The following is a 15,831-nucleotide window of genomic DNA, read 5'->3' as shown; positions in this document are numbered from 1 at the left end:
AGGTTTTAGATCCATTAAGGAAATCGGGTCTTAATGGGTATACCCGAAAGGACCCGACTAGGAGGCGGGTCCTTATCGGGTATATCCGCCGGGTACCCGACGGGTAATGGGTACCCGAGATAATACGAAAAAATACCCTAGATTATATAGTATACTTGTATGCCAGGGTTTTTCTCACCAAGTTACCAACTCACCAAGTTATGAAATTTCTCAAATCCTCTTTTCCTTGGTTGAAAGCTAATTTATAAAACACAAAAGTGAGCGAGTTAATATAACATAAAGGTTCATTTCTTCTTTCTTAATTCCCCTAATCTCCAATCTCTTATACTCATCAACTATTGTACCCGGGATATTTGCTTATTTAAGGATTTATGTCGTTTATGATATTTCTTTTCACTAGATTCATGCAAATTCTTCTACTTTAGGAAATATTTGATATACTCTTGTGACTACCCAATGGGTACCCGATATCCGATGGGTACCCGAGAATTTTAAAGGTTCCGGTTCTGGATCCTTTGATTGAGATACCGGTACCGGAACCGTCAAGAACCGAAACCGTTACAATTTATAGGTTCCGGTTCTGGATAGTTAAATACTCGAACCGGAACCGACCCGTTGACACCCCTACTTTTATCGTAGCTTAAGCCCAAAGACGTCGTCGGTGCCTGCAAAATTATTAAACAGGTGAAGTTTCGATTTCCGACCAACGGCCCGGTCCTATTGACTTCTTGACCCGCGAATTCGAACCCTCACAGCGGTTATCGTGTTTATCACATCTTTGATGTATCAATGTCATTGTAATGACTATCGTTGGTCGTAGTCAATTTGATAAAAAAACGTTTAAACCTAACCTTAGAAGGAAAAGATTACCCAAAACTGATATACCAAAGTTTTAGAAAAAAAATTTCTTCTCAAGGGCCCTATATACGTCATCTACAAATTAAAAGTTGCATACTTGCATATGTTATATATATAGTCATTTTAATGATTTGAGTAAGAAAGAAATAGCCAGCCTATAGACAAACTCTTCACCAATAGAGGAGCCCACTAGTGAAGATGGGGGCGCCTTTAGATGTCCCCATTAATGAAACCTTAGGACATGTTTAAATCATGGAAAGTTTTATATGCACTTAACAGTTGTTCCTGCGGCCACACTCACTCTTATTTACGCTCACGACCCAGACTCTTTTTTGACTTTCATACACCCACTTTTCATATACACATTTTGGTCAAAAAAAAAAAAACAAAATTATAACATCATTTGAAAGATGCCTCTGATTTAAATGTTCGGCCAGGTACTCATCCCAAAATATTTTTCTTTAGAGGTAACTCTCAATATGTCAGTAGGACAAATACCGACACCTTTTGAACGAAATTGGTAAGATACATTGGACTATGATGTTTGGACGTCGGAAGTCATCCTGCCGATGGAAATTGAAAGTAATATGTGGGTCTCGGTTTTCTCCCAATAAGTTGGATACCGATTCCTTATGAACCAAATCAGAAATATGCCTCCCGTTTTGTTTTTTATTCACCGATACTTATCTTATCAATAGAAAACCGAAAGTAATGTGAAAAAACATTAAGAGAACAGAAGTGTAAATAAAAGTATAAACATTTTATTCATATTCGTTTGTCAGTGGTAAAACCTTCACTTGTATATACAATTTTGATTGTGGACAAAAAAATGTCTACATTTGCTATTGACGACTTAGTCGACTAATCTGGTCTCATAGTTCTAAAAAAGTAGACCATCTGGCCATGTGTCGAGGAACGACTCTTTTCACAACTAAGTTTTAGTCGAGGTTTTCTACCGTTGAACGAGTTGTTTGAATTGCTTATACAAACGACAACTTTTTGTTATCTACCGATTTCTATAAAACATCTTAGAAGTTTCTCGTGACTTTCAAAAACTGCATTCGTCTAAAATAAAACTTACATAGGGCTATAAACACTAGGGCTCATTCGTTCAATCCCAACTCGTTGGTTTTCATCTATAAGTTATTCATTTGGAGATAAATTATTTTTGCTCGAATATTACATTTTACAGGGGTGGTTCAGGTCCAAAGCAACCAAAGCGGTCGTTTTAGGCTCCAACGTAATTAAGGGCCTCAAGTTTCAAATTTTCTATGTTACTTTCAAAATAATAAATACATTTTGAACAGATTTTTGGCATGATTTGAGTTGTAACTTACTCCGTAGTTAATAGTTTAGATTTCTTGAAATAGCCAAGGGTTCAAATCCTCCTTTACCACAAGTAGAAATTTTATGCCTTCAAACTGTTTGGGCCGGCCTTGTGATACAATAACGGATTTTCGTTTACAGACGAGACATTCATATTCCCTTGAAGAAACTTGAGAGTCTTCGTATTGATGAACTTATTGACTTGGTTTGGATATTCTTCACCAAAAGTAGGGCCAAAGACTATAGTTCCCCTTCCCAGTGACCATTATTTCTTGTTAATTTTTTTTTTTAAAGGGAACCAGGAACTTTCTCTAGTTGGTCAGATAAGAACCTGATTACCAAGGCTGAACAACTTCTTATAACTATAAAAGTACCATCCAACCAATACTTACAAGTTTGTGTTGGATACACATGTGAACTTATCTGTTTTTCCAAAGTTTTTGCCCCCAACTAAATAAAAGCTCTAAAAGATGATTCAAAAGAAAGATTTTCTTTCTCCAATAACCTTTAACAAGCTTTTCATTCAAAAAGTTGTAAGAAAAAGAGAGATCAGAGAGTCATAGAGAGAGAGAGATAGAGAGAATTGGAACCAAATTAAATAAGATTTTGTCATCTAATTGAATCTCTATTTTAGAGAACAACATCAACTCCCAAACCAACTTGATTTGTATTTCACTTTTCTAAAGCTAAAGGATATATTATACAATGTATATATGATTTAAATAATAATAAAAAAGAAAGTAAAGTTTGTGAGTTAACATGTGAATGATTTGTATAGATTTTGGAATTATTCTGAATTATGTACGTGTGTGAATGATATAATTTAATTTAGAATAAATGTTATTGTCAGGTCGGTGAGGTTGTACTTGTTTCGAGATAGAAGCTAGAGTAAAGTTTGTTGTGAAACTCAAGAATTTTGCATGCCAATGAATCGTCAAGAGTAACCTTTTAAGGCAAAACATAAAAGAAGGTTTACATATATCCGAAATTTACTATCTTCCAAATCTAATTAGGAAAAAGTAACTTTAGAATTAAAAAATTTAATCTACATAGACTTAAATGTTTTATAGTGACTTTTTTAAAGATAAGTCTTAAACTTTTCCAACATGGACTTGTAGACACAAACTAGTCCTTAACTCATGTTAGCTTTTAACAGGTTTTAGCTTAAACCATCATTAACTAATAGCTAAATCCGAAAATTTTAAATGAACAAAAGACGTTAACCTATTAGTAAAATTTAACATCTTTATGATTGTAATATTTAATCTAACGACATACCGAATCTTTAGAAAAAATAAAATTAATCACACTCAATAAGTTATGTTAATATTGTATTTGAGCGCCAAAACCAATTTTATTGGTACAAATGAACCTCAAAAGAATAAGAATTATATAAAAAATTGGGCACCTCTGAATACCGACCAACCTGACACCATGAATCAAATAATGACAAAAGATAAGAGTCCATTTCGTGCAAGTAGAAAAATGCTAGTGAAAGGCTTGGATTCTAGGGCTAATTTAAAGAACCTCGATCTACATCTTGGCCGAGAACTAACTTGAATATCAGAAGACCGCCGATTTATTCTCCTTCTCTTCCCACTTTTATACTACTTTTATACTCTCTACTGTTTTAAGATAAAATACATAAACAACTGTGATAGGGCAGTCTGACAAATTCAGCGTGAATCCCCATCCAACCATTTGGATTCACTGTTTTCATCAAGACAGAGAAAGTGGTGTGAATCCGACCGTTGGATGAGGATACACGCCAAATGCAATGACATATTTTAGTGTCTAAAAGGAACTCATAGACCTTGTGATTTTATACCCTCCATGTAGTCCAAAGTAATGTTTGTACTTATAGTTGTAACTATCAAATCTAGAACAAGGAACTTAATTGTTGTGTTATATTCCAATCAAACTGTAAATAGGTAGAGATCATTGTATGGTTTTTGTACGAGAATGTTCAAAGTCTATGTGGAAGTGTTCTCACATTCTCTTTCATTGATGATGTTCTAAATCTTTTGGTTTAACTCGTGTTTATTTTACTTTGTCCTCAACTGACGTGTACTCTTCGGATGCCCAAGTAGCTTGCACGGTTAGTCAGATACCGACAAGTGATGGGCATTGGAATTTGCCGGACCATTCTGGCCTAAATACTTTTTTTTTAATCTAGTACCCGACCGAGACCTGACGGGAAGATTTTGGCCCGCCGGCTACCATCCCGTACCAATTACCACTACTACCCTCAAGGCCTCAACATTGTCCAACACTGTATTATAAGGTTTTTTTATTGTTGAAACTGCATTATAAGGTTATTTAAGTCATTTTACAAACTATTTGGCTCTTTGTGGAAATGGGTCCTCACTTTCTACTTTTCTAGTAGGGTGCTCAACTTTACCTTATGGCTGTTACACCCCTCTCTGCTTCTTCACTCTCTCTCTCTCTAGAATGAAATCAAGAAATTTCTAATGAAAAATTTAAAAATAATGGCAGATACCCATTTGTCTACAACTATTATTTCTCTTATACTTTTAATTTTAAGATCAGCTCAGGTAGCTGAATCATCCATTGGTGTGAACTGGGGAACTGTATCTTCTCACAGATTATCTCCTTCCATTGTTGTAGATCTCATGAAAGAAAACAAAATACAGAAAGTGAAACTTTTTGATTCAGACCCAAGTGTTCTTAGAGCTTTAATGGGGAGTGGGATTCAAGTTATGGTTGGAATCCCTAATGAGATGTTGAGTATCTTAAGTTCATCTCCTGTTGCTGCTGATATGTGGGTTCATCAGAATATCTCTGTTTACATGGGTAATGGTGGTGCTGATATTAGGTATTTAATGAAACCCCTTTTTTCCATTTTGAATGTCTGATTTAGAAAGTTCTTGGTACATATGATTCATACTCAATAAATGCTTGATTAATTGTTATGATCATGGTGGTCTTAAACCTTGGTTTTGTCTAGATGAAGGACTTAGACTTTTTTTGGTACATCTTGAAGCTATATATGTTTGTGCCATTGTGAAGTTAGAAGTTGTTTCAGTTTTTATTTCTGTAGTTTTAGAAATTATCTTTCAGTAGGAGATGGCTATAGGGTTATGTGAGTGAGAATAGGTGTGAGAATAGTCCCACATGGGAGAAGGGTGATCTAGTAACGAGAATATAATGTCTAGCTCATTTCAACCCATTGTCAATTGGTTTTGAGTTGGATAATCACAGACTTAGCAGGTTCGTCCGAAGTTACAGTTCGTGCTATTCAGTAGGCAAGACGAGAGACTGATAGTACTATTACTAGTAACCATATGAACTCTATTAATCAGTGTGACAACTCATTTTTTTTGTCATTTGAAATTTCTTAAGTATCCTTACCATGTAACTAAGATTAGCGGATTTTAACAAGTGATTATCTGATAGGAAAAGTGCTCGAACTTTAAATGTGGTACTTAAAGTTTACTTCTTTGAATGTCTCGGCAGATATGTCGCAGTTGGAAATGAGCCTTTCCTTACAAGTTACTCTGGTCAATTCCAACCTTATGTTATTCCAGCTCTACTCAACCTTCAACAATCATTAACAAGAGCAAATCTTGCAGGCTACATAAAACTTGTAGTTCCTTGTAATGCCGATGCTTATGAATCAGCAGCTCTTCCTTCTCAAGGAGCATTTCGAGATGATCTGAACCAAATCATTACTCAACTTGTTTCATTCCTGAACTCCAATGGGTCTCCATTTGTGGTCAATATCTATCCATTTCTAAGTCTTTACGGAAATTCAGATTTTCCCGAAGACTATGCATTCTTCGAAGGAACATCCCACCCTGTTACGGATGGAGAAAACGCTTATTACAACGCATTTGACGGAAACTTTGATACTTTAGTTGCCGCTCTCAACAAACTTGGATACGGTCAAATGCCTATAATGATCGGTGAAGTGGGTTGGCCGACAGATGGTGCATTTAGTGCAAATCTCTCAGCAGCAAGAGTCTTCAATCAAGGTCTCATTAATCATGTTTTGAGTAACAAAGGAACTCCTCTCCGGCCCGGAATACCACCAATGGATGTATACCTTTTCGGTCTTCTTGATGAAGGTGCAAAAACTACATTACCAGGAAATTTCGAGAGACATTGGGGTATTTTTTCTTTTGATGGACAAGCCAAGTATGCATTGAACCTTGGTTTTGGAAATGGATTGCTGAAGAATGCGAAAGATGTTCGATATCTTCCATCAAGATGGTGCATTGCAAACCCGTCCAAGGATCTTTCGGGTGTTACTAATCACATCAAACTTGCTTGTAGTGCTGCAGATTGCACAACTTTGTACTATGGAGGATCTTGTAATGGAATTGGTGCTAAGGGGAATATCTCATATGCATTCAATAGTTATTACCAGTTACAAAAACAAGCTTCACAAAGCTGCGAATTCGATGGGCTTGGAATTGTTACATTTCTCGATCCTTCGGTAGGTGATTGCAGATTTCTAGTAGGAATAAATGATAATAGTTTGGGATATACTTCATCTAGTGTGGTGTGTGGACTTCATGTTTGGGTTATATTAGTTTGGGTTTTGGGGGTTTTTAGTATTATGGGTTTTCCATGAAAATGGGAAATGGTGTTTTTTGAGAGAGGTTTTTGAGATGTTCCTCTTCAAAACTTATTGTACCTTACACAAAGGAAACAGAAAGCTATAGCCATTCAGATTATAAAGATATATTGTGTTTGTAAGAATTTTTGGGCTTTCTAGGTTTGTCATTGCAAGACATTGATACATCATGAAGATGTGATAAGCACGATAACCGCCTAAGTTAAACCAATAATGAAAGAGGCCTAAAGCCCAACAACTTAGAGCTAAAGCCCGACAAACTTATAACATTATTTATACCTTTAATAATCCAAATTCAAAAACCATGGATTCCACCTCGTCTCGGAATCGAACCTGAGACCTCCAGGATTTTGGAATTTATGTCAACACTATCAACCACTTGGACAACCATTATACATCGAAAGTTTGGGGTCAGATTAGTTGACGATCCACTCAGATGCAATAATCGATTCCAAGTTCAGAAGGTACATATCCAATTGACTCGAAGTCCAAAATCGAATCCTAATTGGAATAAAGTCCAAAAGTTGATCACATAGTGTACCTTTTTATTTAATACTAAGTGTAACCTTCCATGCATTCTATATTATTGGTTACGATGTTGTTATAAGTGGAGTCTCAAACATCTAATGTCTAACACTAGCTTTACAAGGGTCACATGCACAAACTAATATTGAGATAGTAGAGTCTTAGAATTATCTTAATTCGCTTTCTTTCGGACTAAACTTGATTGCTTTTGTCGAAGATCTAGAACTCCACCCTTTAGGTTTGCTAGATACGAACCCAAGACTCCTCTTGATCCTTATTTAGCAGTGAAGATCAGAGCTCCTTCTGAATGAACAGATAGCTTATGTGAATTTGATTTCTTTTCTATCTACTGCTTCAGGATCTTTTATCTTTGCTTCGAATCATTAGATTTAGACATTACTTCGGTAATCTTTAATAGTTGAGTAGCTAGAAAGATTAAATTATTAGGAGTATCCTTGTGCACTTTCTGATTTAATCAAATCCTTTTGTAGAGACTTCTAAAGTCAGATCGTAGTCGAATTAGGATTCCTGAAATGACCACATCAGAACTTATTTACAAATTAGATAAGATTTATCAGAATCTTATCTGTTAGGGACTCCTAGATAAGTAATTATTCCACATCTGTAGAACCCCTTACTGTGGCCGGTCAGGAGTGTCCCATTCACTAGGACTCTTGGCCGGCCGACTTAACTAAGTCGGGCATGCGTCCGGCCAATGTCCTTGGCCTGGGTGCCTGCCCCCGACCAACTTTGCTATCTTCGGCCCAGCTCCTAGCTGCCCTTTGACATTCTTTGGTCGAGTCGCCGTTCACTCGAGTCATATCTTCTGATCAAGTCGACGCTCTAATGTGTAACCCGATGTAGGATTCGGTCGTCGCTATCCATGGATCATCAGAATGAACCGCATATCGTAGTTGGTTTCTAGTTAAAATAAGATGGTTCAACTAATCATTATAAGGCTAGGCTCATCATTTAGGATTTTAATAAGAAATTAAGGTATTGGTTGGACGAGACATTTGGTCATGTTAAACCCACAATGACTCCTATCGTCTTTTGAAGTTTCACGTGGGTATGGACATTTTTCAGTTGTATGTGTAGAATGTTTTTCTTCGTGATGAACTTCAAAATAGGTTTTCATGGGTCAAGCTCCCGGTCATTCTGATTTCACTCGTCTTACTCATGTTCGTCGTATTAAATATGGCTATTGTTCATATGGGCCTTCAATTGCGTAGTGATTCTACTCATACTGTTGATGTATTCGGCTTTTAATTGAGTGGGATCTTCGGACACCCGCTGCTCTACTAATGGTTTTCTATTTTTTTTAGGCTCCTAGGTCCTATCTCATTGCTTTGAGTGCTATGAAACAGTAGAATTGTTCCCTGTTCTAGTTCAAAGGCATAGTACTGTGCCCTAGCCACCATTGCTTCCGATATCACTTGGATCAGTTTTGTTCTTTTGAACTTGGTATTCAGTCATTTGATCCTTCACTGATCATATGATAAAAGAAAGTGCTATCATGATCCAGTCTCTCATTGTAGGTCTAAGCATATTACTATAGACTGTAACTTGGTTCGAGAGAAGGTGGTTACAGGGTCTTTGACTACTATGTTTCTATTCATGAGCAAGGGGAAGATATTCTCACTAAAAATCTGGTTCATTCTCCTTTCTTCGATTGTGTCCCAAATTGAACCTTCGACTTTAGACAACGATCAATCTGCACAAGGTAATAACAGTAGGACTGGGTAAAAGTTTTACGAGCTCAAGGGCGATTAAAATTGGTAAATTACCAGTCTGGTAAGGATTTACGAGTTAGCGACTTCCCGATCTCTGGGGGTATCTGTTCTGAAAAAATATTTTGACCCAAGTTTAGTTCGAACGGGGATGGAGATGAAGTGGAGAGATCTGCTGGAGTTTGTCCCCATTAGTAAATTTGAGAAAAAAAAAATTGAGCTCCTGCGTAGATGTCACACTTTTGATCTCCAATGGGATTTCACCTGATATCATGTTTTTCAGATTGGGGTAAATCCCAAATGCATTTGGATGTCTCCTAAAAGGAGGTTCTCTACGAGCCGCACTCGGGCTACTTCAGTACAGTTTCTGAGGGTCCGAGAAATAGGCGCTCTAGATTATGTTTGTTGGCTATCAAGGAAGAATCTGAAGTTCTTTCTCTCTCTCTCTCGTTGCCTCTCTGGTAGCCAAGTTGGGATACCAGGAAATTGGCGAGGGAACGAGTCTAGGTGGTATATCCACCACCATATGCATTGAGAGTTAAAAAGCAAAAAAAAAAAAAAAAACATGATGAACTCATTATCTCAGTATGACATCTTAACCGTTTCATAACTTCACAAGAACCCTAATTTTGGAATGATAAGAGACCAAGTCAACAACAGTTTCATGTTTCATAACTTCATAAGAACCCTAATTTTGGAATGATAAGAGACCAAGTCAACAACAGTTTCATGTTTCATAACTTCATAAGAACCCTAATTTTGGTAACTATATATACAAAGAACACCATAGCATGACAGAGTAATCAGAAAACCCTAAAAAACATACCCCCGACACATAACCATCAATCAAAGTATCAAACCTCCTCCATACTTCAGTTCTCCCCTGACTCTACTGCTGCTCAACCATCAAAACCACCTGCTACAGATGAAGTTCAGAATAAATGCAATTCCAATAGACGCACAATCAACAGATACTCTGATGTGTATGATAAAACAGTTTTCTCCATCGTCCAAATTACTATCATTATGTTTATGTAAGCACTTTCTAAAACTAGAAAAATTTACCCATCTTCGCCAAATTCAAATGAAATAACTACAAAGAGGATCATAAAATATATTATTTAAAGAAAACTTAGGCAAAAATTCACTATGTACCAATTGCAGCTTAAACCCGTAATTAGCCGTTCAGACTCTTGGTTAAGATAGTGATATTTTTCTAGTGGATCTCACTTCGGATTTGAATATTATTTATGCATTACTTGCTGGAAAATACAATTTTGTGTAACTATTTTTTTCACAAGTAAAATCAGACCTTTAAACAAATCTTGTACCCCAAATTCAGGCTTATCTTTTAGCCGAAAATGCATAGCATTGGAACAGAAGTTTTGGTTTGATATCCAACTCACTTAGAGAGGTAAGAGCATGGAAACGACTTATTTTACACATACAGCGTACCCGATTTCATATTATTGAAAAAGAAAAGCAACCTAAGATTAGTATCTAACAACAAGGCCTATCTTAATTGAATCAACTGATAAGGGTATGAAGTCTGATCAATTGAATAAATACTACGCAAGTAAATAAAAAACAAATAAATATTAATAAACAAATTTGGTCAGCTGAACTTTTCAACTAAGATGTAAAGAAGGTAAGCACATACTACAGGTAAGTTTTTAAGTAGATGAAGGTAGTAGCATTATATGGTTCTGAAGAACAGATTTCTACAAGAGAAGTTTCTATAGATGAATAATAGTTGGTTGCCGGACAAAACGGGAAAATGAGAAAAAAGATACTGGATAAGAGACACCTTAAGAACTTATATGATCTGGAATGTGACAAAAGAAATTCCTTCGATCAGTTATTTGGTGCTTACAACGCATACCTAAGGAAGATTCAATTAAGAAAAATATTGTACATGGAGCTCTATTTGGTACAACGTCTATATACCTGATTCATTCCTTTGTTCAAACAAAACTAATAAGAATATTTAGTGTACTTTATGAGTTGGAGCCTAAAAACTTGACTTCTTGGTATTTTTTGTTAGACACTAATGTAATTGCAATTTGATTTTGATAGTAGTAAAATGTTCACTATTTACTTTTGGAACATGTTCTGTGATGTTACATTTTCTGAAGTTGAGATTACTCGTCTACTGCAGCAGAGCTACATGTTGATGCCACCCCTTGCCACTCAGGAAAATTACCACAACAATGAAAATGTCTGTATAAATATCGGACACAGTAACATTATTTTGGCGCAATCAACCCATGAATATTTGCATAAATTCACGAAAAGCAATAAAACTAAATTCGTATACGAACAATTTAGAATGAAGGGCGACACAAGTCCAAGAAAAATTAGAGGGTGGGTAAATATCTTACCTGACTTGATCCTTCTATACATTTAGGATTTCAAATTGTTCAACTCATGTAAGACATCCTTGATTGCTCCTTCGGTCATTAGTCTGTTGGGCTGCGAAGGAGAAAAAAGCAAAGATAGAGAGAGGGTGAAACTGAACTTTAAGTAAAAGGAATGAACGGATTAGGGATGAACTTTAAGTTTGAGTCTTTATGTTAATTAGGATGGTGAAAATCTACAATCAAGAATTGTAATGCAAAGTTTTAGAAAATTTCTGCAGGTCATTTGATCTTTACTTTAATGAAGTCCCAAGTGTTCCGGGTAGAGCATTAGGAAAACCTAGAAGTTTCTGGATCTTTTGCATAGTCTAAAAGTCTTGGAGATTTCACGAGTCATTTAATGTTTTCTGAAGTCCTACGAGTTAGTCCCCACTCCCTATCATTATCCTGTTAGGCTGTCCACTAGTCCAGCTAATCTATAGGAATGGGTCTAATATGATTTTTAAGATCAAAATCTAAAAACAGGGAGCGCTCAGAATTGACAGTACATAACAACCATCATGCAGATGTGATTACCTTCAAAGATGGTATAAGAGCATAAACTTCATCAGATGTTTCCGGGCAAATATTCGCAAGCAAACATATCTGCACGAAGAAACCATTAAAAGGGACCTCCAAGTGATATTGATAATAAAGCTACACGAGCTGAAATCTATACCTCGCCTTCTGAAATCTTCAGTACTTTGAGCTTCCTGAATTTTGGTTAATGATTACAAAAGCAATTGAATAATATATAGAAATAAGCAGAATGCAATAATAGTGGAATTTACTGATCTAGAACTTCGGTACAAAACAGGGAAGAAGGATACTCTAACACTTCTCTCACTGCCTGCGGATTTTTGTATTGGGAACCACTTTTGGCATACTGGAGTGCTTTGCCGAATGCCCTAAAAAGAATAAAGCAGAGAACATCATTTAGTACTTGATTCATCCTCCAAAGGACTGTTTCTTCCTACTATGCAGATTAGGCGGACAAATCTTGTAGCTCCTTACAGTCTTGACTGTGAATATGTTACTTACACTGGTAGTTTAATTGATACATCCCTTGATAGTACAACTAGTTGCTCCTGGATTCCTTGCAAAACTACTTCTGCGTCACAGTCCATCAAGCATGCAGCGTTCTGGGGAAGTTCTATATTCACCATGAAAACAAACAAGGGCTAAGTTACAAAACTAAAGATTTTTCTTAAGAGGTTATGATAGATTCAAAATGTATCAAATACAGTATCTTCCAACAGTCCTTATTTTTGTGATGTAGAATGGAAAACAATTTAAAAAGGGTTATATGGGGAAAGGCCTAATCACTTCAGCTCGACAAGCAGCGAAGCACCAACCAATATGCCTTTAATCCTTCTGTACAGGACCACAAATCTCATGTATTAAGGACATAAATACACAATGGCGTCCACCGTCAAGAGAGCAGCATGTAGTACCACATTTTCTAGGAAGAGCATGCAAAACTGTGTTGTAACTTGTAAGAGGTCAACTAGTCCCACATATGGTCATAGGCTTTTTGGCTAGCTTGGTACAGGAATCTTTTAAGTGAGGAAGCATGGAGTAGTGAGTCGTCTAGTAGGCCAACACTAGGAGAAGACAACTATGTCCCGAGCCAACGGTAGTGCTTAACAAGGACCATGAAGCTGGTATGTGAAACATGCGTTTATATCATATATAATTAACTAAAGAAGTTTAGGCCATTTTCATCGACACCATCTCCAATAAAAAACAGTAAGCACGAGGGAGAAAACATTGAGAACACATATCTAGTACTGACACGTACTTACATGAAAGGCATGGCGAAGTAGTGAGATACTAATATACTATCAACCCTGACTAAGTAGCATCAAAAGACATCGCAGCCAAAAAGACAACTAGAAAATTTTCGTAGTTCTCAAGCATATATTTGGCGAAACATTATCAGCCACCTAATCCATTAATATTTAATTCAGTAACACAATCAAGAAGTAAAATATTTCATGTCTTTCTGACAAAATTTTGAACATAACTGCATCAGAAAGTGACAATACAAAAGGGAGCCGTGAGCTTCAAGAATAAACATAAGTAAACGTAGAACTGTAGAAGTTCTTCATAATCAGTGTATCTGTATAAACTCAACAATTCTGTGAAACACAGAAAATGTAGAATACCAACACAAAGAATACACAAACTTGTAAATATAAGCTTTCTAGGGTCTCCAGAAAAAACAGTGGAGGGTGGTGGCTGTGCGAAGTGAAGTGAAGTCAAAACGTTATCTATCAGGTACGAAGACCCTATAATGAATTACACAATACATTAAAATGTACAAAGTGCAAACCTGCTTCCACTTTAAACTCTGGTACGGTTGGTACTCTCGGTGCAGAGCTTTTTCCTGATGCTTTCCCTGATTTGCCTCCTTTTCCACCTTTACCCGAATCTTCAAGACAGTCAAGTATTATGTAAGTAATGGAGTCAAAACTAACTCAACTGAATTCAGTATAAGAGACAGAATCAAATAATAAAATTATAACAACCAACACCAGAAAAGATAGGTATGATATAATTAGGGGAAAAGAGAGGCATTTCTTAACCTTTCCCACGCCCGCCAGATGAACCAGATAGACCCTGCCCAGAAGATTTGGTTGAACCATTGCTATGAACTTTCGGCGAACCTGTTAATATGACGAGAAAATCTTCAAATAACTATATAATTCGAAGAAAATAAATATAATGATTTAATCCCACCAAAACCACATGAAACTGATAAAAACTTTAAACAAGTGCATAGAATGGAACAAAACGAAAAATTACGAAATAAATTTGAGAACCTTCGGAGTCTGATGAAGTATCGAACTGAACTTTTTTGTGTGCTGAGCCGTCATCCTTACCCTTGCCTGACGTTACACAGAGACGATAACACAAATGGACAGACGAAACACGTTAAATGCACGCTGATTAACCCAAATAATGCAGAAACTATTACAACAAAATAGAAGTACCCACATGAATAACTTTAATAATCATATAACTAGTCCTGTAAACTTGTATGCCAAGATCAATATGATGATTGATGAGAAAATAGTTCCATTTTTATATTACTAGACAAATAACAAAAATAACAATCTTTGGTTGGAAGCATTTGGGTTAAACACAGAAATAAGTGAAATGAACATCAAATCGTAGAGCACTGTTTGAAATTATGACAATGTACAAACCCTAGTTCCAATGGTTAGTGTTGATAAGAACCAACTCCATTACCTAAAGGGAACAGTACAACATGCACTCCCAAAAACCTAACTCCAGCAGAAAGGATCGGTCAACTGAATGTCTAGTTCTACTGAAAAAAATGAAGTCAAAAACAGTTTTGAAGAAGAAGAAGAAGATCTAACCTCCCTTTGAAACAGGTGTCTTGAGTGAAGATTTTCTATTCGGGAGCGAAAACCCTTTTCCCCCTTTCTCCGCCATTTCTACAACTTGAAAAAAATTTTAGCACTGGAAAACTCAAAAGATGCTCTGAAAATATGGATGTGCTTTTTTCAGCACCAAAAAAAAATGTATCAGTCTAATGTCAGAAGCAACCAATAAGGAAAAGAGTGGAACGGCGGGACGCCAAGACCCCTTTACTTAATTTTGGAGTTAAAAGAGAAACCTTCAACAAAAAAAAAAAAAAAAAAAAAAGAGTTAAAAGAGAAAGAGATCCATCGTAGTGAAAAAATTAGTTGCAGGTCCACAAATCAATTTCGTGTCAGTTAAAAAATAGAAATTATAAAATTGTTAATATTTTACACGATATTTATGGATTTGTCATTAAAAAATTCTCGTGTTTTTACTGTGTTTCTGATAAAATTACATATTTGTTATCCACTATAATAATGACAAATCAGTTAACAAATGGAAATTACAAAACAATGTGTACTTTACACGCTATTTACGGATTTACTATTGAGGAAAATATCGTGTTTATGTTTTGCTTCTGGTAAAATTACATATTTGTCATCAATTAGAATAATGACAAGTCAATTTTTTCTTTCTCCAAACTGAAATATATTTTCTTTCCAAAATTACTTTTCTATTTTTTCACTTTTAAACTATTTTCTTTTACTTCTCGGAAGAAAGTATAAGAATTTTTTATGTATTGTACATAATAAAATGTAACTTATTTTAATGGAAATTTACAAGACATTTAATTATGTGCAGTACATTGTGAGGGGCCGAAATCGCAGGTCAAGAAGTCAAAGGGACCGGGTCGTTGACCAGACGGCAGGGCTTCACCTGTTAATATTTTTATGGACACCTACGACGTCTTTGTGCTTAACCTGTGACAAGAGACAAAACACACGTGACCGTAAGGTCCCTGAGACACCAAGATGGTGTCGGCCTAAAGGAGCTCCGACGGTCA

At 36.1% G+C, this 15,831-nt stretch overlaps 2 protein-coding genes across 6 annotated transcripts; one reads left to right on the top strand and one right to left on the bottom strand.

Annotated features, from left to right (window-relative positions):
* The first annotated feature begins 4,038 nt into the window (after positions 1-4,038).
* LOC147556074 (O-Glycosyl hydrolases family 17 protein) lies at positions 4,039-6,909 on the top strand. The gene is made up of 2 exons (XM_086663816.1): positions 4,039-5,020; positions 5,662-6,909. Exons 1-2 carry the CDS (start codon positions 4,656-4,658, stop codon positions 6,779-6,781), a joined length of 1,485 nt encoding a protein of 494 aa, XP_086519942.1. The 5' UTR covers positions 4,039-4,655; the 3' UTR covers positions 6,782-6,909.
* Positions 6,910-9,621: 2,712 nt separating this feature from the next.
* LOC147556073 (DNA-directed RNA polymerase II subunit 4-like) lies at positions 9,622-15,085 on the bottom strand. Of its 5 annotated transcripts, none has more exons than XR_015235130.1 (11): positions 14,822-15,070; positions 14,261-14,326; positions 14,024-14,104; positions 13,771-13,869; positions 12,477-12,588; positions 12,266-12,343; positions 12,115-12,148; positions 11,973-12,041; positions 11,421-11,511; positions 9,792-9,958; positions 9,622-9,727 (listed from the first exon to the last, which is right to left on the bottom strand). XR_015235130.1 is itself a non-coding variant. In XM_086663814.1 (10 exons), exons 1-9 carry the CDS (start codon positions 14,895-14,897, stop codon positions 11,443-11,445), a joined length of 684 nt encoding a protein of 227 aa, XP_086519940.1. In that variant the 5' UTR covers positions 14,898-15,085; the 3' UTR covers positions 9,622-9,958; positions 11,421-11,442. The 5 variants fall into 5 exon arrangements, 2 of the variants coding, with proteins under 2 accessions (XP_086519940.1, XP_086519939.1); XR_015235129.1 differs by having other exon boundaries at positions 9,792-9,955; XR_015235131.1 differs by having other exon boundaries at positions 9,792-10,607; positions 10,647-11,511; positions 14,822-15,045.
* Positions 15,086-15,831: the final 746 nt, after the last annotated feature.

The sequence above is a fragment of the Eschscholzia californica genome, unplaced genomic scaffold (genome assembly GCF_041429995.1).
Source record: "Eschscholzia californica isolate CP2 unplaced genomic scaffold, dmEscCali1.0.p SCAF_2, whole genome shotgun sequence".
Taxonomy (NCBI): domain Eukaryota; kingdom Viridiplantae; phylum Streptophyta; class Magnoliopsida; order Ranunculales; family Papaveraceae; genus Eschscholzia; species Eschscholzia californica.
Note: the sequence above shows the minus strand (reverse complement) of the source record. Positions and strands in the feature narration are given on the sequence as shown.

Excerpts from the sequence above, each read along its gene's own strand:
- LOC147556073 (XM_086663814.1), bottom strand. The coding sequence starts at position 14,897 with ATGGCGGAGAAAGGGGGAAAAGGGTTTTCGCTCCCGAATAGAAAATCT. Across the intron at positions 12,344-12,476 it reads GTATCAATTAAACTACCAGT|GGCATTCGGCAAAGCACTCC; the intron begins GTAAGTAACATA and ends TATTCTTTTTAG. Across the intron at positions 12,042-12,114 it reads TGAAGATTTCAGAAGGCGAG|ATATGTTTGCTTGCGAATAT; the intron begins GTATAGATTTCA and ends TTCTTCGTGCAG.
- LOC147556074 (XM_086663816.1), top strand. The coding sequence starts at position 4,656 with ATGAAAAATTTAAAAATAATGGCAGATACCCATTTGTCTACAACTATT. Across the intron at positions 5,021-5,661 it reads AATGGTGGTGCTGATATTAG|ATATGTCGCAGTTGGAAATG; the intron begins GTATTTAATGAA and ends ATGTCTCGGCAG.